This window comes from Protobothrops mucrosquamatus, unplaced genomic scaffold, assembly GCF_001527695.2.
Source record: "Protobothrops mucrosquamatus isolate PMUCROS unplaced genomic scaffold, P.Mucros_1.0 scaffold903, whole genome shotgun sequence".
Lineage (NCBI taxonomy): Eukaryota > Metazoa > Chordata > Lepidosauria > Squamata > Viperidae > Protobothrops > Protobothrops mucrosquamatus.
In genome coordinates this window covers 74,966-102,386 of record NW_015387155.1, presented here as the reverse complement: position 1 = coordinate 102,386, position 27,421 = coordinate 74,966, and the positions used below count along the sequence as shown (strand labels likewise).

General features: G+C 34.4%; 2 protein-coding genes across 4 annotated transcripts in view; both read right to left on the bottom strand.

Annotated features, from left to right (window-relative positions):
- Positions 1–1,114: 1,114 nt before the first annotated feature.
- Positions 1,115–16,431, bottom strand: IFT52 (intraflagellar transport 52). 2 transcript variants are annotated; one of them, XM_015819346.1, is made up of 14 exons: positions 16,351–16,431; positions 13,981–14,105; positions 13,726–13,813; positions 13,174–13,303; positions 12,012–12,087; positions 11,838–11,909; positions 11,555–11,681; positions 10,474–10,560; positions 9,855–9,923; positions 6,787–6,941; positions 5,793–5,880; positions 4,965–5,073; positions 3,165–3,310; positions 1,115–1,344 (listed from the first exon to the last, which is right to left on the bottom strand). In XM_015819346.1, the coding sequence occupies exons 1-14, from the start codon at positions 16,366–16,368 to the stop codon at positions 1,297–1,299; spliced, it is 1,338 nt and encodes a 445-aa protein (XP_015674832.1). In that variant the 5' UTR covers positions 16,369–16,431; the 3' UTR covers positions 1,115–1,296. The 2 variants fall into 2 exon arrangements, with proteins under 2 accessions (XP_015674832.1, XP_015674833.1); XM_015819347.1 differs by lacking the exon at positions 16,351–16,431 and adding an exon at positions 15,739–16,006.
- Positions 16,432–18,194: 1,763 nt separating this feature from the next.
- The window catches only part of SGK2 (serum/glucocorticoid regulated kinase 2), a 28,696-nt gene continuing 19,469 nt past the window's right edge, over positions 18,195–27,421 (bottom strand). For both annotated transcript variants that reach the window (XM_015819344.1, XM_015819345.2), the window contains 8 exons: positions 26,444–26,575; positions 25,201–25,313; positions 24,317–24,353; positions 23,888–23,974; positions 23,183–23,278; positions 21,921–22,076; positions 20,242–20,331; positions 18,195–19,461 (listed from right to left, as the gene is read on the bottom strand). In XM_015819344.1, the coding sequence (XP_015674830.1) occupies positions 19,309–19,461; positions 20,242–20,331; positions 21,921–22,076; positions 23,183–23,278; positions 23,888–23,974; positions 24,317–24,353; positions 25,201–25,313; positions 26,444–26,575 (864 nt within the window). In that variant the 3' untranslated portion in view covers positions 18,195–19,308. The remainder of the gene's footprint in view (positions 19,462–20,241; positions 20,332–21,920; positions 22,077–23,182; positions 23,279–23,887; positions 23,975–24,316; positions 24,354–25,200; positions 25,314–26,443; positions 26,576–27,421) is intronic.

Below are 27,421 nucleotides of genomic sequence, written 5' to 3'. Positions count from 1 at the left end.
ATGAATTGTGCTTAACCTGTTTTAACTGACCTCCTCATTCTAACTCAAAATGAGAATATCCTTGATCCATTTTTAACCATCACTTAAGACACAAATTTTAATACAGCTATCTCTACAGCTAAACTACTTAAAGGTCTTTCTGATCATGAATGGCCGAACAGACTTCCCTCATCCAAAGCTGAACCTGAAGAGACCTTTAAGACCTAATTCATGGAATTCCATCTGTTTCATATCTAGATCTTGCAATATAATCTTGCAATAGTAATCACTGTCACACATTTTCCTAGCCACACATTTTATTTGAATTAGGTTTAATATATTGTATGATCCTAGGTGGCGAACCTATGGCATGGGTGCCAAAGGCGGCACTCAGAGCCATCTCTGTGGGCATGCGCGCCGTCGCCCCAGTCCTAGGCTTTCAGCTGGGTTTTATAAAACCTTTTCGCTTTAGGCCTCTGCCGCCATGTGCAAAAAAAAAAAAAAGGTTCAGTCAATTTCAACTTCTCGCGGGGAAAAAAAAAGATCTTGCAAAGTTGGAATTCATTGATTGAACTTTTTAGTCCCACCAAGTCTGCCGTTACCATCACAGCCACGCCCACCCAATGGGCCACGCCCACCCAATGGGCCACACCCAGCCGGCACTCGACGCTGCATAAGTGGGTTTTGGGTTGCAGTTTGGGCACTCAGTCTCTAAAAGGTTCGCCATCACTGTCCTAGGAGATAGTGTTTTAGTTAAACATTGTTTGAAAGAAACCATGGCAAACAAAGCATGATGTATGAATCCCAAGTATTGGTGCAGCATACCTTCATAGATTTGTAAGAAATAGCAATGAAATTGTTTACAATAATGTAGTCTGGTTATTAATGCTTTAGTCTGAATTAAATGTAAGAGTAAAATTTATTAAATATTTTTTTCCAAAGATAGATATTATAAGGCCTCGTATGCAAATTGGGCAGCTCTGTGACAATTCCCATTTTACTTATTTTTATACAAATAGGTCTCATTATACATATTTATATTGCTCAGAAGCATCTGTAGAGAACAAAGTAATCAGAAACAAGAATTTCAAATTGTACAAATGATTTATTTAAAAACACATTAAATATACAATTATATATATATATATAATTATTGCCTCTAAGAGTTTCTTATTCAAATTTTTAGACTATCTTCATATTTACAACATAGTGTAGGTATAGATAATTGGCAGATAACAGTCAGTAATCATGTGCTTGTTCAATAAATTATAATTCCTCTTCTCCCAAAAAGGAGACATTGTTTATGCTTTGGATTGTTCAGAAACCACCCTGGAATCCAACTTCACTTGTATCTATATCATGTTCCTTTAAGAAGAGAGAGAAAAAATAAAGTACATCATACATCATCCCGGACTCTCCATTCCCAGTTTTTAAAATTTTAAAGATATCATTAGAAAATATTTTTATTATCTGAAATTGACTTTAGTAAACAAGAATATTCAGAGATACTTCATCAGTAATTCAGCTCATCCTATTAACTACCTAACTTTGTTTTTTCTCTGTATTGTACTGCCTCTAAAATTTTGGATATTCCCTAGTCATATAAATCAATGTACATAGAACTATTCTCAGGAATACTGCAGTATGGCATTTGCTTTTTAAAGAGAGAATAACCTTCACAAGGAGACCCTGGAGAGATTGGGCACTTCACATAACACTAGCCACTTCTGCATATATCATATAAAAATACTGGTACAGACTGTACTTTGTGTAGTGTACGGCTGTTTTCATAGCTCTAGAGCTATATTATATTATGTTCAGTTGTGAAATACTTCATGAAAACAACTTGAAATGTTCTGAGATAACCAGGCCTAAATATAAACACAAAATGATTAAGAAATTAGATGTATCTTGCAGGTTTTCTCAAATCATCATCTCCCTCTTTTAAGAGATAATCTTAATGTGTTCAACAAAACTAAAATCTAATCAGCTTATTTATATCTAATATGCAGTCACAAATAAAAAAGGCAATCTGGTTTATGCATAAAAGTTAGATCTAAAATTTGAAGAGGAAGGAAAAAATACATAAATGCAGTCTATATGGGAGCATCACTACATTCATGCATATGCAACTTTATTTGGGCCACATAATTTTAAATAGAGCTGAACTACAAAAAGAAATACGGCCACTTACAATGATTTGAAAAATCAGCAAAAAGCAAAATGTATTTTAATTCCCACATACTCAGTGATCACCATCCCTGCACATCTTCCCAATAAGGTTTAAATAAACCATAAAATATCTCCTGGACATACTTATACACTCACACACACACCTACACACAACATACAGTTATTTGGGGGTGGGGTGGGGACAATATTGGGTCAATATAAATATTGTATGATAATAATAATATAGCAATTATAACAATTATTATAACAGTATAAATATTGTTAATATTGTGACCCAATATTGTTTATATATGGGTCACAGATCCTAAGGAGATGGATATTGTTGACCCACTGGCTACAAGTTAAAGATTTAGATCATAAATTGCTGTTTTATAGAAGCAACAATGCATAATTATTTTTACCTTAACAAATTATCCAGTAAGTATTATTTCAACATTCATAATTTAAAATCAATCTATGATTTTATTATGCTACTTCCAAACTAGCATGCAAAGATCTAGAAGATATCCACTTTCCCAACAATATAATTTTATATTTTCCTGTCATTAATTGGACTGAACACCCCATTGTTAAGTGACATGGTCTTAAGTTGAAAAGCCATTGTCCACACCACTTAGCAATGGCAGTTTTGGCAGTCTCAGTTGTAAAGTGAGGACTACATGGGTCACATGACCACAACTTACGATTTTCCAGCAACTTCCCCATTGACTTTCACAAATCTGACCCACTGAAGGTCACAAATCACAATCACATAACTGTGGGATGCTTTAAAGTCATAGCTGCGAACCAGGTGCCAAGACTGCGATCATGAGTAGTAATTTACCATTGATCCTTGTACTTATGACATGGTGGCCATAAGTACAAGGATCAATGATAACTACTACTCATTCAGCACCATCATATGTTTGAATGGTTGCTGAACAGTTGTCATTAAATGAGAACTATCTGTAAAACCATTATATATGTCTAGAAGGAAAATGTTCAGTAATTACTTGATTTAGCTTCTTGAACTCCACCACTTGAAAGAAAATATGCTCCAGTATATGCTTGGCATCTTGCTGTTCCTTTGGCAGTTTATTAGTTACCCCAAGAATATCACCACATTTTCTGACATAGAATTCCAGATCATCTTCAGTACCTGATAAAATACAGAGAAGTATGGCTACACATACATGCAAATATTATCTGGAGCCATGGTACCTATTTCTGTAAAGAATTTATAACACCTCATCTTCTAAAGAGCATAAGAAAAGTAGTTTGAAGCATCTGTTTTATAACTGATAAAAACATTGTCACAATTATATGTGAAAGAAATAGTTAACATCAACTATGGTTTTTTCATATAAAACAGTAAGTGTTATCTGTCATTCCATCCAAAGTTCACACATTTGTTGCTTTGAGCAACAGGTCTATTTATAAGCAATAATAGCAATAATTGGTAAACTGAAATTGTTATTAAAATTTCTGGCTGAAAGGCATTCTGAAAGGATGAAAAGCAAATGAGTTTTATAAAATTCAATAGAGCCTAAATAATCTGATATATTTCAACCGATTTTCAACCACTCTCTTTAAGTTATGGACTTTGATATAATAGCAAATTATTAAATATTTTATAACTATTATTTAACTGAAGCAACATCAGCAATCTGTCATATTTTGCATACAAAACTATTTTTAAAACTTATTGCTTATGAGTTTGTTGAACAAATTCATTTGTACAACTGAAAAATAAACCAGAGGATTTAATGGAATGTCATAATGAAATATATTTTCTTCTATTGTATTCATTACATATAAGTAATAATAGGCACTTCCAATATAGTAGACAATCTCTGTTTCAAACACATTGGATAATTTTATTTTGTTTATAACACTAAATCATATGTTACCATAACTTTGCATGAGTTTTCTCTAAACAACAATAATCTACCTTTATTCTACAGATTTTTCTATTATCACAGAAATATTGCCCCAATATTCTATAATCATTTACTCATATAGCGCCTCATTATTCCAGTTTACTTTCATATTTTAAAAGCAACTCATGACCAAATAATTCCATTTATTTTTAAAATCATGAGAATGTTAGTGGAAATATAGTTAAGTTTAAAAATGAATTAAAATATATGCCTTAAAAGTAACACTACCAAGATTTAATAGAAGTCTTGATAGATGTTAAGAAATTATGTGAAACAATTAAAAATCACTTTGCTAGAGATTTAAAAGAGTACTTTAACCCAAAAGCCAATATGAGATGGTACACTGATTGCAGCAGCAGATGTACACATACTAATACTTCACATTTTTCTTCAATAGGTGGTCTAGTTACAATACTTCTGATCATCTTAAAAGCCCAAAGTGGTCTAACAACTCTGTTGATCTCTCTAAAAGTAAAGATAACAGAGATTTCCATGGGGAAAGTCTCTCTCTCCTGATCAAGAATTTATGACTTTGTTCATCGTGCTTTCTTCTCCAACTGCAAGATTTTGAAAATGGATTTTTTTTGTATCAATTATAGCAATCCTAAAATATAGGATCCCTAAAATAAAATGCCAAAATAATGGGTTCAAAATTACTTCTATCATAAACCCAGACATGGAGAAATTGTTCTTTGGATATTCACTATTTCTAAATTAACACTTCTAGAGAAAATAATTAAAAAAGTACAGATCCAAATTAAGCCAACCTTAGTTTGAAATCAAAGCCTACTGTGGAGGATTCAAGTTGCCGAAGTACTCAACCCTTCAGCAAATTAGCTTAGCAACCTCACCGCAAATGTTTGAACTACTCACACTTGTTTGTTATTTGGGCAAGTCGAGCTTTCTCAGAAGAAAAGGTTTCATCCAAATCAAACAAGTCCAGGCTGGGAGGAGGCAACTCTCTGAAGGCTGGTGGAAAAACCTAATAGCAAAAAAGGAAACAAACATGTCTGATTTGTCCTTATTTATTCTAAAGGAATATTGGTGTAGGATACTAATCAAACCATTTTAATATGCTTGAGAAAGCTATCAGCTGTTCTATTTATAACTTATTCAAAATATCTATTTCTGTTACCCTTTATCTGAAATTTTAGCCTTTCCCTCAAACACTTGATTCACCTTTGCTACATCTTTACAAAAGCTGGAAGTATGGAAATTGTTGAGTAGACTGAGCACGAGTACAACAAGATTCAGAGACACTCTGAACAAATGGGACTATCTAGTGGCTTCTGCCCTTGTGGTTATGGTGACATGCAGACAACACATATGTATACCTGCCCTTTGTGTCCTGATAAAGTACACTTGAGTGACAGAACATAATTAATGTTGTTAGTTTCTGGACAAGATCTGTTTCACTTTACATATTTTATTGTATTTTATATTTTATATCATATAGTAATCCTTATTTTAATTGTGATGCTTCTGACACGAATAAACAAACTTTTACTACAGGTATTCCTATGTCTTATAATGTGCTTCCTATCTATCTTTTGTAATACTCATCTCTTAATTTAATGGATGTACTCTGGCTACTTAATTATTTGTTTGCCTATGGATCAAATCTTATATACAGAATCAAAATACTTATTTTCTCTATACATGTATTTTACTATAGTAACAACAAATGACCCTATTACTCACTGCTGGCTGGAGTGCAGGTAATGGTGTTTCAAACTGTGGCTGAATTAGCTGAAGTGGTTCATATTTCACATTCAACTGTTCATAAGACCTGTAGAATAAAGTTAGCTTTCATGATCTGATAATAAATGTAAAATATCAAATTGACAATACAGAATATAATATTACTGAAGGTATACTCCTAAACACAACCACGAGGAAGTACATTCTATAGAACTGAATGCGGGCAACTTTAACTGAGCTTAAGAGTACGCTATAAAAACCCACTTCACAGAAGGTTAATACTTTGACACGTACAATTCAAAGTATTCCTAAAACACTTAGATTCTGATGCAAAACCAGAAACTTATATAGAATTTGAGCAGTGTAGCCCAGAAATGATCATCCTTAGAACAAATATAGTATCAAGCAACAGACTAATGAATCACCAATAGGAACTTTTGGTTTTAAAAAAGGTACAACTAATTCTGAGACAGATGTATAAACAAAGAAGAGACTGCTGTGCTACTTGCTGCACTGAGGAAAAATTGGTATTGGTGCAACAAGTAGCACAACAAGAAGACCCCTAGATCCAGGACTCTTTCTCACAACTCTGCTCAGAAATACAGTATTCTACACAGAGGAGAAAAAGATATAAACTTTCATGGCTGCAGCCCATTATTGTTTGCTTCCCTTTCTGGATCTGAGATGATATAGCTCAACATTCATAATCTTAAAAAAAATTCTGGTGCATACATGGAAGTCCATTAACTTATTTGCTTGCTTTCTTGAGAGTTTTCTGTATATTACTACAATTTTTATTACCACCTGTCCAAAATAGACCACAATTATAGATACATTGTAGATTTTAGATTTCTATGGCAATGCTTGCAATATTTAAATCCAAGCATCTTATAGCTAATGTTCAATCCCTAAAATGCAGGGAGTATAATTTGTTATTATGTTTTTTAAGAATAAGGTATTATTTTAAGAATAACAAATACTCTCAGATGCTGACTTAATAATTTTGGGAAGTGCTGTAGTATCTAGTTGGTAAATAGACATATCAAACAGTGTTGTAAAATCTCGTGGATTCTCATCTCCTTCTTGCAGACAAACTCGTAATCGTTCTGACAAAGTGGCTATATCAGGAAGCATTGTATAATCAGAAATCTGAAAAAAAAGAGCAAAGTAATAGCTGGGATTTAAAAAATGGGTGTTAAGATATTTACATACCTTAATATACAATTAAGATATGTAAATATAAAATAAGTCTATTTTAATTTCTTGTCAAAATGCTATAACTTAGCAGTATGCAGGTAGTCCTAGACTTACATCCACAACTGGGACCAGAATATCTGTTGTTAAACAAGGCAGTTGTTAAGTGAAGGGCACCCAATTTTACACTCTTTTTTTCCATAGATGTTAAGCAAATCACTGCAATTTTTTAGTGAATCACATGGTCATGAAGCAAATCCACATTCCCCATTGATTATGCTTCTTTGAAGATCACTGGGAAGGTTACAAATGGCAAATCACATAGCCCTGGGACACTGCAACCATTGTAATTACATCTTGGTTGCCAAGTGCCCAAATTTTGACCATATGACTGTGGGGATGCTGCAACGGTCCTGGTTGAAAATCACTTTTTTCAATGCTAGAGAACTTCAAATGGTTACTAAACAACTGATTGCAATTTGAGGACTACCTGTAATTCAAAACCAATCTGCTCCATCTTCAGATTATGAGCAAATACATCTCTTAATGCAAAACTTTTGAATAACAAACTGCTTTAAATAACAAAATATTTTGGTCAGAATATACTTGTGTTAACACTGATTTTAAAATTATTTTACTTTTTGTTGTGAAATCCAACTTGGAAGGGCGATAGTGAAAGGAAAGCATTGAACATTAAGTGAGATAAAGTACAATCATATATTTTGCTTAATCAAATAAAACTTTTTACTTAAACTGTGACAAGTTATTAATCAGGCTAAATACTTTTGGGAATCTGACAATATATTTTCAATATAATCTAAATGTCAAAGTTCATAACAAATTATTGAAACTTTGGACATGGTAATTATAATATTTCAATAGGGAATGGCATGATTCTCCCAGCTATAAAAAATTTGAAGCTATCCAACATGCCCTGTATACTGATCCTATTTTAAGTATATAAAAATAGGAAAGGACATACATGTGATTCAAAATTTCATTCTGAAGCATAGTTTTGCCCTTGGTAGTATGGCTAGAGCTTAGTCAGAGAAAAAAATATGTTTTCATTATATGCCATAGAGTAATGCTGCACAGGACAAAACTGAATACAGGGATAACACCTCCATTCTGAAATTTTCATGGGGGGAAAAAATTATTGAGACACTTTAGCACAAACATGTCTAGATGGATTCTTGTTGAGAGAAGATGTATTTTTTGAACAAGCAGCTCATGTTCTAGAAGTCTTCTGACAATTTGCCGTTGCATAATCTCATCTGCTACTGTATATTTCATAATTGTTTAAATTTTTAGATATATCATGGCCCCAATAATTATTTTAAAAGGCTTTTTGTTAAAACATTAACAATGTTAGATTAATGCCACTATTTTTTAAAGATTTAGAATTATACCAGAAGAGAAATTGCCTCTATGAACAATATGTTGTTGAGTTTTCTAAGACAAATGCCTGAAATCATCTATTCTAAAATAGTTGTATGTTTTTTGTAATTAAACAATCATCCAATAGATGACTTAATGTTAAGTCATTCAAATACTGAAGGAACTCTAAACCCCATGCCAATTATGTTATCCTAAAAGCACAAAAATCAGTGTCAAATCTCCATTTTTTTTCATTTCTTCAAAGGAATTCAATTTGCATCTGCAGTGCTCAAAGTTTTTTATGGACAAGGCCCATATTGAATTTCTCTTTGGAGCTCAGATGAGCTCATTCACGTCATTTTCCTCAAAATGGGCACAGTCCCAATTTCCAAGGACCATCTTCCAAGCCTCCCATTGCATTCCTAATATGGTACTGCACAGTAAAGTTCAATATTATTATATTATTAAAGCATTGACTTGGACATTTTCTGACTGGCTTAAGTTAGTCTTCTTTCCCACTGGTCTGGCTGCTCTAATTCTAGTTGAGAACTTTAATTCCTCTTGGAACCAAGTATTCTGTGAGAAACTAAAATGCTTTGGGTTTTCAAGGGCTCTGAATAAGTACTATCCACTCTTAAGTAGCCTGGTCTCGATTTAAATAATTACCTATTATCTTTGTTTGTGTTTCTGAGCAGATTTACTCATCTATTCTGCCCAGTAAAGTACTTCAACCAAGTAACAGACCCACATTCAGAAGAGTTTTTCTTTGATCGAAGTTAATGTCCTCCCAACAGTGTTACTGAAGGGAGATATTGACATGTTCAGCTTGAGGAAAAGTTGTACTCCTGCAGTGGAGGAACAATTCACATGATGAATCATGTTGTTCTGCATTACTTCTACTAAGATAAAGCTCGGCAGGAGTTGCTATTTCCATCCATTCTTCCAGCTGTTATGATCAGTTCAGCCTGACTCCATCTCACAGAATGTTGCTAAGTATATTGTTCTACTGTCTGCACAATATCCCTCAATCTGTCTTTAGGCAGTTCTTGCAACCTCCTTGTTGATTCTGCTGATCACTTATTTTAAAGAATTATGGTTAGAGATAAACGTAGTTATTTGTCTAGCTGATCATTTATACTTATTATGTTTTAATTAGCCTTTGAAATCTTCCTTTTATTTAGGAATTATATTTTTACCTGAAATGTATTCATTACATTTATAGCCTTGATTTCTTTAAGGCTTAGAATTACACTAAAAAGAAAATCACATGTAAGTACGATATGTTGCACTAATGTTTTAACTGTAATATTAAATTCCAAATATTTATCTGAAAATAAAGAATTATAGTTTGTCCTTCAAACTTATGTTTATGACAAAAGTGATCTATCATTTCCATTACATGATGCCTTATGAATTTGTAATATTTTTATAACAACGTATGGTTTGTGCAATAAAGCTTATGTACATCAACACATACACATATACACTTACTTCTGGATCTTCTGCATCTATCTGATTTAAGTGAATGTCGTTTGTTGTAAGCCACTGGAAAAGTACTTCCTAAGAAACCACATAAATTTGTTACATTTGTAAGGTATTTAAGCAAACAACTATTATTAAAAACCTGGCCCCACAAGTCAACTCCTTTATCTCTGTGAAAGTACCATTAATGGGCTTTAAAACGTTTTTAATATATTAGTGAATTAGCCTAGGAATCAAGTATTAAGTGTTTAAAATTACTTGAATTGCCTGAAAAATATTGTATCTGCATAAAATGCATTCTCCCCAATTAAAGTAACTGTAATGGTCAAGGAGCAAAGAAAAATGGTTTTCAGAGAAAAAATGTAATACAAAAATTGGCTGGCTTAGCATCAGTATATCAAAAAAGAACAAGAATATATTTGATTGAAGCAGCATATAAGTCCCATAAATTCATGCATGCGTGCATAAACACATAATAAATAAAGGTCTGAAGAAAAGGATAAAGCAGCAAACCTTTCTACTTGCATTGGTTTAAGTAGGTCCACTGTGTTACATTGAGCTTCCAGAAAAAAATTACCAATCTTTCATTTGAAAAGACATAACATTATAAGATTAAACAATGACTCACCATGATTTTGGTATTTTCTTCTTTTTCCAAATACTGATCACTGAACATATGACATGATCCCAATACTGCTAATTTGCCACCTTGAGTCTATCAAATAATAAATGTAGGACAGCACATGTATGAACCATATTTATCTAAGGGAACATCAAAAACATGCTATCTAGATTAAGTTAATTCAATTTTAAAAGTCAGGTATATTTTTTATAACATGTAGATGATATAATAAAGAGAACTACTAATCAACATAGAGATCTGAACAATTGCTGGTTATTGTGATATTATTAACATTAACATCACTTTGTTAGCAAAGATTAATCAAGATTTAAAGCACCACTTTTAAGTTTACTTTTCTTGAGCCAATAAAAAATTCAAAAGTATGAACAAAGATTCCATATTTTCTTGTTCGTTTTAACTGATCTGAGAAACAGACAATAGATAACACCATAAAATAGGCATATTAGATTTTTTTAAAAATAATCCTGCAACACTCACTTCAGTTACACACACACACACAAATGTGTAATACTACATCTCTCTCCCTCTTTCTTTCTCTCTCTCTCATACACACACACTCCTGTGTCTGTATTCTGACCTGGTTGACTGCAAATAGCTGACATCTAGGCCTCGAGATTAGATCTAGATTTTAATAATAATGATAATCACTATACTGTATTTTTATCAGGCAAAAGCTATCAGAACCACTTCTGAATAGTTTCAAACAAAAATATTATTGCTAATGCTCTATGCTACAAGAATCTCACCTGACTGACTGCATTCCCTAGGGAACAGTTAAGATAAGGCTTCAAGGATTCTGGAGCTGGTCAGGCCTGTGCCACTTTCTGCAGTGCAAAGACTCTAAACTCGGCTCCTTCTTAACACCTCCCTTCAGTTTAGCAGGAGATTCCACGACAACTTTACATTAAAGTGTTTTAATAATAGCAATATCTATTTCTAACAATTGCTAAACCAGATGGGGAAGGGAATAGGATTGTCATACTATTTTGAAATGGCAAAATAGAGAGGAAATATAATTTATAATAAAGAACTAAAGTTGGACAGAAGTTGTAACTCCGTAACACACCTTGTAAGGATAAAAAGCCAATATGGGTCTATTAAGAGGAAAACAGACAGAGCCTGTAGACAGAACAGCCACTGCAGGTTTCATCACATTTAATGTAGCACCAAACGGATATACAAACGTGAGAGCCCTGGAAAAAGGATGCAAAGAATGTCATAGCCAATTTTAAAATGTTGCAGCATTGTGCATTTCCAGATACAATATACTATAGCAATACTTCCCTATAACAAACTGTTCTCTCACTTAAAAAAAATAGCATGTGCAATGTAGCATACAAGATACTTACTGTGAATCATTTCCACCAGTATCTTCATCTATTATCCCAGTCACTGTTTTTCCTGCAGCTCTGCTGATTTCCCTTATTGGGGGGAAATACAAAATCAACTGAGATTAATATTTTATAATACAGTAATTTAAATAAAATTTGCCTGCAATGACCTATTATCCACAAAGGACTTACCGATTTAAAACTCCATTAGACACCAAGGCTTCTTTAGGATGGAAATATTTATAATACACATTTCTCACCACAGAATCTTAAAAGAAAAAAAAATGAAGTGCAATGCTTCAAGATAGAGATTCCATTTCATGACCATAATTAATTCTATTTCAAATCATGAATATGTTCAAGGATGGATATACAATTCTAGCAAAGTAAAAATATGCAGTCAAAATAAATGAGAGAAGTGTAGTGGCACAGGCACTCTCTTTAGTGGCCCATTTAATAGCTGTCTTTTGTTGCTTTCATGCTCTGGGCAGCTACTGTAACAAACATGCTGCAGCTTGGCATGCTATTCACTATAAACCAAGGCCTTCTGTTATCTCACACTGGAGCATATATGTATGGAGCATGGAATAGGTAGCAGGAAAGTTACAGCACAAATAGAATAGTTGTAGCAAATAAAGGCAGTATGGCAGAGTATGTTTAACTAAAAATCATACTTACTCTCTGTCCAATTACAGTGTAGGAGTGCAACCATAACAAATATGACATTTTCAGATATCAACTTAATATTTATTCAGATGTCAACTTATTTATTCCTTTATTTAATACATTTATTTCCTGCTCCCTATATTTATGTTTGTTTGTTTGTTTGTTTGATTCATTCATTCATTTCTAAAACTTATCTAACTACCTGAAGTCAATCAGATTCTAGGCAGCTTATAGAAATCGTTAAAAATACCCCAAAATTAAATTATAATATACAAAACTAAATATGTACAATTAAGAAGCATCATCACAGTATATCATACAGTGCCATCTCTAAATGGTTTACCACAACATAAAAGAAAACAGACAACAAATTGAAATAATATAAAAACAATGCAATGAAAAGGGGGTATGGGGAAAACAAAATCAAAACATAAAAATCACATACAGATAGTTATGTTCTTGTACAGGATTATTTCCAAAATCAACAGACATTAATAAAAAGGCTTCTGAAATCTACAACCAAAATTGTCTTTCTTTTTTAGACTAACATTATTAGTCTGGATGTGAAAATATAAAAGATGTTGAAATAGATATTGAGTTGTAATTTGTTTTCTATTTTGAACTAAGAATTTGGATACATTTTGAAAACTGTAAAAGTAGCAATCCTTTTTTTCATGTCATTTATTACCATTATTGACCATGATTCCGAACTCTTCTAATAAGAAATTGATGTTAGTATCGTAACGAGATTCACCACCTTCTCCCAGCATCACCAAGATATTCCCACCACTTTCTAGATATTTTTTCAGAACTTCAAACTGAGAAGGAAAAAAAGGCAGAAAAAACTAGTCTTATTGATAGAAAATTGATTTCATACTTTTTTCTTATTCAAGTTGCCACTTGAATATTAAGACAGTCTACATGAGTTGTAATATTTATATTTTTAATATTTCCAAAGTCCCATTTCCCATTTAAAACATATATCTGTTTTTAATAAAAAAATGATCAGATTAATCCTACAATTTTATTATATTTTAAAAAGTCAAATAGGAATTTATAAGCTAATAAAAAAATGTTTCTTGGCGCATAGCAAAATATGCACATAGCCCTTTCTTCTTTATCATTCTGTTTATCTAACAAAATATAAATCTTACGATTAATATTTGAGTTCTTCTCAATATTTAAGATATAATTAACCCATGGATAATAAACAGATAACATATTTAAAGCTAGCACATACTTCAGCAGCTGTAAACTTTTCTCTGGGTCCGGAAGTAATCCACAGTTTTACTCCTGAAAGTTTCTCTGAAGTGATTTCATCTTTTAAGCTAGGAATGAGTAAACAAGAAATCTTACTCCACCATTTAAAAAATAAAAAAAGAAATGCAATCTGTTTTAAGGAAAATTTTATGGCATGTATATTGGTTTATCAGATATATATCAGAAAAAAATATAGATTTCAAAAAACACATAAAATACTATGAATTCCACATACCTCTGTATTTTCCAGTTACCACGAAGTTTTTTTTGTAAAATTCTGTAACCACTGTTCATAGTAAAAATTTCCTTTTTGGAAGCATTGAAGATAATAATATTTCGAAGCTCTCCCTCCATAATTATCTTAAAGATGAAAAAGTACAATTACATAAACAAAGAGTAAATGTTATAAATATCAATTATTGTATATTGTCTATAGCTTAATATGCAGTATAGTATTTTTTAAAAAACAAGATTAAATTTGTTATCTTGCTTATAGCAATTCTAAAAACAATATTATTAGGCGCCCAGAATCACTTACTTGAGACAGGGAGTCATATATATTCAACAAACAAATGAAATTATGAGAGTAAAATTGATCTAAAATTTATAACAAATAGTAGTTAACATTCATAATATTTTCAATTATATTTCCTCCCTAAAACACTATATTTACATAACATATCCTCAAAGTCCTGCTGTTAAGGGAACCGAGTATGCATATGATTTGAAAGTGGCACGTTCAGAATTAGGATATCCAAAATTCTAATGTTAGGGGTTCAGTTTGAAATACATCCTTATTGCCCTTTGAAATTTTCCTTTTGGGGGAGGGAGGACAGAAAGAAAGGTGCAAAAACTCCTATTGCTATATAATTTACAAGAGATGAAGAATTAAAAATTCCTCTGTTTAAAGCAAAAAGCAACTTCCTTTTAAGCAAATGAAAAAACTTTATTTAAATATCATTTTTCCAGACATTCCACCAAGTAATGAACAAATACTGATTTAGTCATAGACAGCCGTTATGAAATTATCTCAATGACAAAAATATATTATTAGAACATAGAGGCCATATCTCCAAACAACTTCAAAAACTTGAATAGATTCTGAGAATTATAGCTGCAGGAAAGAAAATAGTAGATTCTTTAATGTAATTTCTCTGCATCTTCTCTGGATTACAATTCTTGATGAAAAAACATGAATGACATTGCCATACAATTCCACAATTTGTGCAATGTAGCTAGAAATTTGTGCAATTTGTGCAATTTGTGCAATTTGCAGCTAGAAAAATGTAAGGAATTATATTGATCAATCTATGCCTGTTCTTGAGGAACAGAATTAAAGGGTGGCTCATACATAATTAGGGTTACCAAATGTCCTAAAAAGGATGACTTGTCCTAATGTGCTCCATCTGGCCAGCATAGCATTAAAAGTAAACATTGTCTGGCTTTTTTTAGTATCTACAAACTATCTCTTCCTGAGCAGCTTTTCTCTGCAGCACAACCTTCCCTAAAAAATAGTCATTGCAACTCAATAAGCTCTGACTAAAATTGACCCAACTTTAATCAGTTACATACCAACCCTTTTCTTTCTCCTAACGGACTCTAGAGCATTCTTGACATTCAAAAACCTTTCTGATGCTAGAAAAAAATAATTTCATATTCATGTAGGCCACTGACTTTTTTTTTTTTGTCCCCCATGCCAAGAAAGTTAAATAGTGTGTTCTCCTATGCCCCTTTCTAATTGTCTGTGAGCAATTTGACCTGTTCAGAAATCTGGTAATCCTACAGGTAATGCATGGTGTAAAAATCTACCCATTATAGTTTATGATCTGCAACAAACCATGGTAAAAACCATCTTCAGCAATCCAAAGTAAAAACTACTGTTCTATATTAAAATTATTTATTAGATGTCCACACAGAGGGGGAAATTATCATGTTCTCTGTGGTTGTGTTCCTATGTTGCTAACGGGATTAGAGAGACATTCAACATGCCTACCTTCGACAGAAAAGAATTGCCCAAAGACACCTGGACTCGCTGAGGTTTTGTTCATCACACTGGCGTTAGAAACGAGGCTCCTTGCTAAGGAAGTGTTGCCCCATATTCTCCATCAAGGGGCTGATGAAAAAAGATTTCCTTCTTTCGGCAGGAAGAGGAGGCTCTGTGCATCCGTTTAATTCAGGAGTGGGGAATCTCTTGTTTTCCAAAAGTTGCTAAACTACCCTTCCCAGCATCCTTGGCGATGCTGGTCCGGTTCCAGCAGCAACAGTTAAGAGCCGACAGACAGTTCCTCAGCCACACTTTTAATATTTCAGCAACGGTGGGGGGGGACCGGGAGGAATAAAGGAGTAAACCTTACACAAAAAAAATGGGGGAACTTCCTCTTTGAGGTAGCGCGAGCATTGCAAAAATCATCTTCCAGCAACAGCGCCAAGCCCAAAGAAAGGGACGTTTGAGCCCTCCGCTCGAACGGGCTGTACACATCACAAGGCCGGCCCTGTTTTCCTCCATGTAAATGGACCACAGAGGCAAGGGCGGCACGTGGGCGCTTGTAGGGAGTCTGCAACATATGACTAACTCACCCTTCCCTTCCCAAGGAAATGTATTTACCTGCGGAGTCGCCACCATTTTTTTCGCGGTTCCTCGATTACGAAACCTTGGTGGCAGCAGCAGTAGCAACACCCGGTAACTAAGGGCCGCTCCACCCTAGCAACGCGATTCTCTTTCTGCGCGTGCGCGGAACGCGGCTTAACTGTAAAACTCCGGAGGGGGGACAAAAAGTGAGAGGATTGGTGACATCTGAACCGGGAGTTAGAGACTCGCAGACTTGGAACTGTTTCAGGTGGAATCCTCCACTGTTGGAAAAAAGGGGAGCCATCGCGAGAGGAGCGGGGAAATGCTTTCTTCGTCCCCGCCTTTAGCACGAACAAAGAACAATGAAGAATATTAATTTGAATTTAGAATTTCTATGAATCCTTCTAGCTTATTTACTTGAAAAATCTATAGCTGTTTACGCTTTCTAAGAAAAATGTTCCATAACAAGAGGCAAGAACTGTAAAGTACTGTACAGTAGTGGCCTGATTCCTGTATCCTATCAAAAACACTTTATTTATATTCTGTTGGAAGTCAGCACCCACCCACCCTCCTAGAGAAGGAAATATTTTGAGGGGATATTAAAAAGACAGAATATTATATTTCCCCAAAGGAATAATGAAAAATCTTAGGCAAAGACAACCCCAAGTCTCCCTCCCCCAAGCAGAAACCAAGCAGGCCAGCTTTTAGAAATGTAGATTTGATAATCCTTTCAGAAAGACTGGAGCCAGGAAGCTTGGAGCTGATGGCATTAGAAAGACAAAGATCCCTAGAACCAATAACCCCTCACCCCAAAAAAATCTAACACAGGACATAGCCACAGCCCCAGGGAAGCAGGACATGACCTTTGTGACACAATAGACCTTTTCCAATGAGTCCTCACTTCTCATTTAGTGGCCAAAGTATGTGAGCTTCAGCTTCAGTATTTGTTCTTCCAAAGAACAGTCAGAGTTGCTTTCCTTTAGGATTGACTGATTTGATTTCCTTGCAGTCCAAGGACCTCTCAAGAGTCTTCACTTGAATTCTAGCCAATATTTATAGACTAAAATATTGTCAGCCTTCCCTAATTTAGCACCTTATAGGAGAATTAACCATACTGTGAATTCTACAAGTTCAAATCCTGACGTAACTGATGGATTGATGAAGGCTGATTAAACTATAACATCCCACTATGATAAGACACAGATGTCAGGGCAGAAAAGTTTCTGTTGAAAATTTCATATTGGTTCCCACAGATATATTTTAAAATGGGCATACAAGTAATCCTTGTATAATGACACTAACGAGAACTGGAAACTCCAACATTAAGCAACATGGTCATATATTAAAAATCACATGACTGCACCACTTAGTGATGTCAGTTCCAGCTGCCATCATTAAATGAGGGCAACACAAATCATTAAGCAAGGACTTCAAGACTATGATTTCCTGAAGGTTTCTCCCTTGTCTTTGCTTGTGGGAAACTCTAAGGGAAGGTTGCAGATCGTGATTATGCAACTACGCCCATAACCACAAGGTCAGGTCATTACTACTTGCTCAGTGATGTCACAAGTTTGAATGGTCACTGAACAAGTGGTTGTTTCATTGTTTATTCTACAAACAAATTAGACAAAAGTTATCTTTATATGTGAAATATATACTTTTTATTATGTCTTAAAATTTTATCAGCATAAAGAAGTGAGAGTAGTATGTGTGTGGATCTACTTATGGAGTTTATCAGAAGTGTGTGTTTTTGCCTTCAGCTGATAGTAAGAAATTGGTTTTAGAATGAGCTTGTTATTGTCTTAAAGATTTTAGCTATGCAAGTAGTTATGTTTTGTATGAATTGCTACTCACTTTCTAAAAGATGAAAGAGGAATGCATAACTTGAAATTATTTAATGTGGTACAGAGTGGCTGAAAACAATGTGACATAGATCATTTGTTCTAAATCTAAAGAAATGAGACTACATACTATATTGGCATAACAGCATTGGATGGAAATTGTATCATTCCCTTTTTTATTCATAAAAATCATCTGGTCAACTTTGCCTACGTTTGAAACAATGTACATATTTTTGCCAAATATATATATATATAGTGTGTCCATAAAATTCTACATGGATACTTTATTTTTACCTATTCATTAATACAATTTTGGGCTTAACAGATTTATTCTGACAGTTTTTCTTTATAGGTTCTTAAAAATAATTTGCTTCTTTTGGATCTGTGCTGTTAAGAGGTAGTTATTATCAGAGTTTAACTTTCAAATAAACAGGAACAAATAAGCAAGATTATTAAATATATATATATATATAAACAGAGATCACTGGAGTATTTCCAGGCTAAAGCAAGACGATTTGGAATTCAGTAGATTGTATGATGGGATGGCTTGCTGTTTTCACCAATTACATTTTGTTGCAGTGCATTCAGAACTAAAAAGAAATACCTAAAACCTGACATGAAGCCTGGAGGTGTCAACTGATTTGAGAAGAATGAATAGAATGCCATGCCAATTTCATAGAAGGACTAGCTATGAGGACTGGGGTCAAGGAGAGGTAGTTACAGCTTTTCTGACTTACTCGAAAGATTTCTTCAAGAACATACACAATGAAAAGAAAATTGCAATCAAAAATTCATGAGCCATAAAATCTAGAATAAGAAAATGGATTCAACTAGTTTGAATTGGTAGTGCCCCAAACTTAAAATAAGTGAATACAAAATAATTAGTTGTTTAGAATGTACTAAATCTCTCTTAAACATCTTGCATTTTCTTAGGACCTCATCCATTTGGTAAAAGGCTGTGTCAAATAAAATTATTTTAACTACCGTGATTGGCAATGCTCAGGAAGAGGAACATTCACATTATAAGTCTCTGTATTTCAAAGTTGCAGTTTGGTTCTTTTCCAGTTAGAAGATTAGATTAGTATGTGATGTCTTCCTCTTATTTAAATAATGTTAAATCTAGATTTCTCAAGTCTTGTTTACATGAGATGCTTTAATCTTCATCATTTGGTGCATAAGAAAAACCTAGGAAAGCATTTGTTGCACTGGAACTGCTGGTAGCTAAATCAGGAGTTTGGATGATGGAATTGGGAACAGTTTCCTGAGTGAATTCTGGATCAAAATGTCGTAGATCAGCTGGCCCAGCCTTTAAAAAAAAACAATTATTTGTTTAAGTTTCAAGCAATAACAACAGTAAAGTAAACAGTCATTCTTAAAGCCAGAGGTTATAGAATGAGAGAAACCCAGCACGTTTTGGGATTATGCTGAATCCTACCAGTCCATTCAACTTTGAAATGCTGTTCTCCCTTATAGCGAGTTGAGTTTATGTTAGATTATATTAGGTTTTGTTTTTTGTTTTTTACATAAAACACTTTGAAGTCAATCATTACATATTATGTTTCTGAGATAAAGTGAGAGAAAGTCCCTGGGTTATTTGTCCCCAATGATTTTCCATTCACTGTTGGAGGATAAAGGGATAAAGGAAAGGAAGCTATTTATTTGTTCTATTTACTTATTAAGAAAATTTATATGACTGCCCAACTCACAGGAGTGCAGCTTACAGGAATTAAAAGATTACTATTTGTTTTATTCTACTATTAAGTACATTTTTTCTGAAACATACATTTAACACTATGTATAATTAGATTTTTAATTAGTTCTAATAGGCAAAAAGAGTAAATTGTGATTTCTTCAAGCCATCCTTTACCGTGCAACAATTTCCAATTTTGTTTCCAGGCAAATTGCAGTATCCCAAGACAAAATGCAAACCATGTGAATTGGCTCAATATTTCACATGTCAGGAAAGTCCACAACAAATTATAAAATGTAGATCCATAAACCTTGAAAAGCACCCAGAATGGTTAGCTTTTTCTAATATTTCTTCACAATTTCACAAAGATTGTCTACAGCATAATAAACCACTTACCACATTAGGATCAAAGGGAGGAGTGATCTTCTTACTATACAAATCATCCCAGTTTATTGGAGCGAAGAACATATGGTTCTTTATTTCAAGCTGCAAAAAGTAAAATAAAGCTGAGCAGCTATTTGCCAGAAGGATTTCCAAAACTGTATTGTGCACATGTTTATCTATACCTAGTCGCAGTGAATCATTGATCTAAATTTACATACTCTAAACGGTTTCCTAAAATACCGTTGCTAATTGTAAAGATAAACAATTGTAAACAATTGTAAATTGTTATACAGAGGCTAATTGTGCTCAGAGTGTACACAATTAAACCCTGGTATGAGCTCAGGCTCAAACCCACTCAGTAACAATAAGGGCAAGCTGCCAGTGTTCCTTTGCTCTTATTGAACCTGCAAAATGGTTGAACACGTGGCTGCCCCAATGTGGGCACATTGCTGCTCTTATTGCTCTTAAGTTCAAACCTCAGCTCATATCAGTGCCCAGTTGTGTTTACGTTCAATTATATATCATTTGTAGTATTTTTTTCCAATTACTTTTATCTCCCATAGGTTATCAAAAAAACAAACAGGTCACTAGAGAAACCACAGAAGTGCCCTCTCACCAAGTATTCTGTTTCTGTATTGCAAAGATTTATGAAGCAAAAGCACAATGCTTCCAAATTGTGGGGGAAATCCCCAGTCAATCCCAAATCCCCATCCCTCTGGTAACTCTCAGATTCTATCAGGCTCCTAGGAAGTTCCTTGCTTTTGCAGGGGTCCAGGAAAGCTAAAATTCTCAGTCTGAGTAGAAAGTGATCTGATCATGACAAAATAAAGATCAGATCAAGTATATATCTATGTGCATCAGATTTTGATGGATTCACAAATGGAGATTAGGGATTTACATGCTCTTTTTAGGTAACGGAGGTTGAAATCACCCAGAAACGTATTTCTTGAAGATTCTCTCACCAGCCCTGAGGTCCAGGAGCTCACAAAGGGCCATTGAGGCAATCAGGACACCCTAGCTTCTGTCTATAGCACAACTAACATACAAGCACGTGGAACCAGTCACCTCAGATGACTCAGAATTCTTTAGGGATTTCATAAGTTTTACCTTCTAACTAACATAACCCTAAATTCTTTACTTTAAAAGTGGCACAACTTTCTGAGCATACATTTAATTGTTTGCACATGCATGCTTATAAAACTCTCAAACAATTAACAATAATTTAAGAAGCGCCTTGATATACAGAATTATACTGAAAAGTAATCAAAACACTGAGATGTAGATGCAGAAGTGCATTAAATTGATACAGCAAAATGGGAAAGTTACCATTAACCTACTGAATACATAGCCCATTCTAATTTATTCCCTGTACTGATTAAATCCCAAATTGTTTAATTATTACAGCTGCTACTGCTACATATTTATTAAGCAGCAAATACTATTCATAGCATTCCAAAATGCAGAAATGATATTTTATAAAAGGAACAACAAATTGTGCTGGATGAAAGTGAAGATAATGAGGATGCCTTGAAAAGGAGTAGCAGTGATGGGGCAGAGAAAATAACAGTAATAATGTAAATAGTTGTGAAATCTCACACACACTTCTACAGGTTTAAAATACTGTCAAGTTGGATCAAGTTTTTAGCAGGACATGATGCTCTGGGTTCCAAGATTGAGCAATTATCACATACAAAATCGGTCTTGGCTCCAAGCCTCTTCTTCTGATCTTTATGAAGAAGTCCTTGTAGGATATCACAAGCTGCTATGGTCTTGGTTCCTTGAATATGAAGTGGTTTGTGCAGGATATTATCATACATCTGTGACATATCCCGGCTGTAAAATGGAGGCTGACAGTAAAAAATAGGAAAAGATCAATAGTATAAATTACAGTGTAAATATGTATCATGTTTAGATAAAATACAATTCATACTGATTTTTTAATGAATTTAATGGAAGGAATATGGTTTGTTTAAAATAAATTACTGAATAAACAATTCAAAAGTTGGACTACCATATTTGGGCTGAAAAATGCAGGGCAACCACTAGATGGCAGCAAACTTATACAGGAGCTATAGCTACATAAGCTATATGTTCACTGTTTAGGTTTGATAGCCCTAAAGAATAGCTGAAGTAAGATTAAATGTGTGTGCTCCACAATTAGTTCAGTTGTATTCATATAAATAGATCCAATCCTGCCTCTAAGCACAATCATCAGCATGGCTGATTTGCTGACAGACTTAACACATGGGAAAACTCAGGCACACTTTAATTAATTGATCAAATTAATTAAGACACTTATTAATTAAGACATTTATGAAGCAAAAGCACAATGCTTCCAAATTGTGGGGGAAATCCCCAGTCAACCCCAAATCCCCATCCCTCTGGTAGCTCTCAGATTCCATCAGGCTAACACTGATGGACACTGTTATCCAAGTTCCATCTATGCTGGAATATGGTAAACTCGGCTAATTATACTAGCACACAAGGATAAGCAGCCCGAGATAGGGTTCTATTAACATTCTAACACTTTCTCAACCTTGGGAACTAGAGTGGCTAGAGAATTCTGGAAGTTGAAGTCCACACATCTTAAACTTCCAAGGTTGAAAAATAATGTGCTAGGCTGCAGGGGTAGTCAACCTTGGCTCTTTTATGACTCGTGGACTTCAACTCCCAGAATTCCTGAGCCAGCACAGCTGGCTCAGGAATTCTGGGAGTTGAAGTCCACGAGTCATAAAAGACCCAAGGTTGACTACCCCTGTGCTAGAGCATTAAGCATCATACATATTTCCCAATATTTACCATTCTAATTAAACAGACTGCTAGGCTTTGATATTGGCTTCGAAACCTGATAATGCTTCTTGTCCCTTTGTCCAAAGAAATCAGCTTGTTTATACATTAGGACGAAAAGCCATTCCCAGGCCATTTTAGCCTCAACTTCAAAAGCAAAACTTACCAAGCCAAATAGCATTTCATAAAGCACAGCTCCAAGGCACCACCAGTCAACAGTTCGGTCATAAGGCTGCTTTTTAAGTACTTCTGGAGCCAAGTACTGTTAAATACATAGAAATTTTAATAATAATAATAATAATAATAATAATAATAATAATAATAATAATAATAATCATCATCATCATCATCATCATCATCATCATCATCATCATCATCATCATATATCATTATATACACAAACATTTGACAAAGGATTGCAATTACTTCCCAAAGGCCAAATTTATTTTCTTTATTGGATGTAGTAAGAAAATGTATATATTTAAGGGGTGATGATTCATTTATATGAATTTTTCTTAAAGTCTGCTCTGAGGACCCCTGGGGAACTCCCCAAGACCCCCTCAGAGATCTGTGAAATAAAAATTTGAAGATATTTGCAAAATTTTAAAACAATGTTTCTCTTCTCATTGTTATTTTTTATTTGTTAAAGATACAAGTTTTTCATGAAAAAATGTTATCAGTGTTAATATCTAATGACTTAAATACTATTAATTTACATGATTCAATAAATAAATATTCTACATGCATCAATTTTAATTGTTGATAGAATAAATATAGCCCATAGACACAAGCTCTTTTGGGATCCTCCATAATTTTTAAAAGTAGGACAGTTTCCTTGACAATAAAAAAAATAAGAAATGCTGTGTCATACTTCTGGTGTCCCACAAAAAGTAGATGTTGTTTCTTCTGGCTCCATTCCTTCTTTGCAAAGTCCAAAATCCGTCAGAACAATGTGACCCTAAAGGATTAGGGAGAAATAAACAAATAAACAAACATAAACCAGGCAAACGTGGGTCCTGAGCAGAAGAATTCTACAAGCAAAATGTTAGTTACTAAAAACTAGCAACTTGCACTGCAACTCATAAGCAGTGACTGGGGAAAGCCTGGGCCAGCATTTCACAAGTCATTTCTCACAAGTGGCAGGCTCTTAATTATATATCTCTCACACTTGACAAGGCATGAAATTTTTCATCATAAACTACTGGAAACTACAGGAAGTAGTTGTTAGAAATTATTAAACCTGGTCCCTCTTAACAGTGACAATTGTAATTTTCTCCACATGAGAGCACTAATAACATACCTGACAATCCAAAAGAATATTTTCAGGTTTCAAGTCCCTTTTTAAAAGAGAGAGAGAGAAAGGAATTGCAGTTTATATGATACAGCAGGGGCAGACAGAAGACAGATCCAGATCTCTTGCAGCAACATATAGATTCCCATTTAGCCATCCCAAAGGCAGTGCTGAGACAAAGAAACTTTAAGGCAGCCCTGTCTAATTTTCAAACTTGTGAGTACTGTATATCCTTAATGTATTTTTCCAATATGCTAGACTTCATTTCCTATAATACCTATGTAACATGATCAGATCATCTGAGGGACACCAAGTTGGGGAAGACTCTACTAAAATGATTGGTAAGTTCCAAATTATCATTTTCAATTAATGATTTCAGTTCACTCAGATGTCCATCTTGGAGCACACTTTGACATATGCTATCTGCTTGCTCTTTGTTTCTCTCTGTCTCCCTCTTTCTGTGTCAGGTTTTTATTCCTGGCAATTGCCCTGGACAAGTCCAGCAAGGTTTTTGCCAAGATTTCAAAAGTGGTTTGTCATTTCCTTCTTCCTAAGTCTGAGAGACAGTCACCACTCCAAGGTCACCAAGCTGGTTTCATGCCTAAGCAGGACTAGAATTCCCAGGTTCTGGTCTGATGCCTTAACCACTACACCAAACTGGGTCTCTATGACATGCTCTTAGATATCCAATATAGTAACACTTGGATTTTTTAGAGGGTCTTAGGGGCTTTTCAAGGACAAATATATTTCTAAATAAATGCCAAAAGTTCAGAGAAACTAGAAACTATTGTGCTCACAGGTAGCCAAACCTACCTATTCTGTTAATTCACATATTGATATGTTTTGCAGCAATCAATGGGAGCACTACCTGCTCTGATGCCAATATAATTTACCTGTATATGATATTCAGTGAGTGAAGGTAGCCCACCGCACTGGTCATTTCTGCTGCATAGAAGCGAGCTCGAGGTTCGCGGAAACAGCGCTCCCTTTGTAGGTGGAAGAATAACTAGAAACAGAGAGATAAAAACTTAGGCAAGTAGCACAATGTTTCGTAAGTCCTCTTTTTATTTAACAGAATCGAGAGACCTGAGTAGAACAGTATCATACACCCTGTTCAAACAATTTTTAGCAGTTTCATTTAGGCATTCCCGCTTGGAAAGTTGGAAGAATTATTTGGCCCACTTTTTAATGAATAGATTTTACTTTCATTAATAACTTTTAATATCTTGTGGAGCATCAATATTCCCCTAAGTGAAGACTAGAACTTACTTTCCATGCTCCTAGTTCAGGACATTAACCACTATATCATGATAGCTATCATTTTAATGTATTCTTTATTATGAGTTTGGCTGTTTGTTCTTTTCATTGTAAACTACTTCAAGATGCTTTGGCATAGGAAATAGTGCACATATATTGTAAATAATAATGATAATGATAAATATTATTTATGCAACCCCAGTTATGTAACCAGATCACTGCCTGATTTTAACATAATTTCATAGGAAACTGCTCCAGTATTTTATAAAGGTAGTTCTCAACTTATGACCCATCGCTTGGTGACCTTTTGATGTTTTGACAGACTCTCCCAAAGAGACTTACAACCTGGTTCTGAACTTCTGACCGCCACCATTACCCCTTGCAGTCACATGACTGCATTTTAGGTGCTTGGCAACGGGTCCCCATTTATGGCCATTTTCAGTGTCCCGCACCATGATTTGTGACATTTTTTATGAAAACTGATATTTATTTCCAGGTTTTGGCAAAAACACCGCGTAGTGAACAATGAGGTCACTTAATGACAACAGCATTTGTTTGATGACTTCAGTGTTTGCTTTACAGCCACCATGTTCACTTTATGACTGCTACAAAAAAAGGATGCTAAATGTAGTTGGTTACGTGGGTGACCTGCTTTATGGCCATCACAACATATGAGCATAATTCCACGCTCAGTTAAGGTTGCGAGTCAAGGGCTAGCTTTAGTTTTAGTCTTCTGTCCAAGGTTGATTCAGTTATCATCCACCCATGCACTGAATCGCTCATAGGAGTGAAGGAGAAAATGTCAATGTGATTTAGACTGAAAAAGCAATCTGCCAATGATGCTAGAATTTGTGAAAAAGAGCACTGACAGGTACTTGCCTCTCCTCCATTTACATAATCCAGTACAAAGTAGAGTTTCTCCTTGGTTTGGAAAGAATAGTGGAGTCCCACAAGGAAAGGATGTTTCACATTCTTCAAGAGCACATTGCGTTCTGCCATTATGTGGTTTTGCTGTCAAGAGCCAAGAAGGACAAAAATACAAATATGCAGGTTAGGTTTTTTAAATAACATGTAGCAAAAAGAACTACAGAAAGTGGGGGAGATTTGAATGAGGGATCACTTAAATGTTTTTACTTGCTACTTTCTGATGTCAAATAGCATCATTAAATGGTTTTTTTTTAAAGAGACTGTAGAAAGGAAGATTTTTTTTTAATATAGTACTCCTATGGCTTTTTTTAATAAATTGAATGTATTAGAGGAATCGATTAAAGGTGTATGAATGATACGGCTCTCACACCGAGTATTGTATGCAATCTGCCAGCTATTGATAAATTCTATATGCCCAATTCACTTTTCCTCCATATTGTTGTCAGCTTTACTTCAGAGGCTTAGAAACAGAACATAAGAAAAGCATATAGGAAAGTACATTCTTTCTGATATGGAGAGTTGAAGGAATTGAGAGCAAATCTGGTTTCCCGTGGTTGTAGATTGGGGGGGGGCTTGCAATGTGCTGTCATTGGATAGTAGCACAAGAACATGAGGGATCATTCCAGTAGTAAATGCAGAGGTTTTCTTATGCATGATAGACCTCATGGATAGACCAAGTTCCTAACTGGATCAGAAGAGAGTAGCATAAAATAGTTCCTAAAGCCTAAAAATTATTCTCATATACTACTAAATTCTTGATAGAAATATACACATGCAAGCATACATTTTTTATGTCTACCAACAAGATTGTTGCACATGCTAAAATATAATCAATATCTGTCATTTGGTTAAAAAAGATCATACTATATAGAGGAAGGCAGAAGTACCAAAATATTCTGCATTTGGTGTAAACAAAATATCTTTCAAACT

What these genes read in the sequence shown, in the direction of transcription:
- IFT52 (XM_015819346.1), bottom strand. An exon ending in GGTAACTGGAAAATACAGAG is followed by an intron (nt 13,814 to 13,980) that starts GTATGTGGAATT and finishes ACTCATTCCTAG; the next exon opens with CTTAAAAGATGAAATCACTT. An exon ending in AGTTCAAGAAGCTAAATCAA is followed by an intron (nt 1,345 to 3,164) that starts GTAATTACTGAA and finishes CTCTTCTTAAAG; the next exon opens with GAACATGATATAGATACAAG.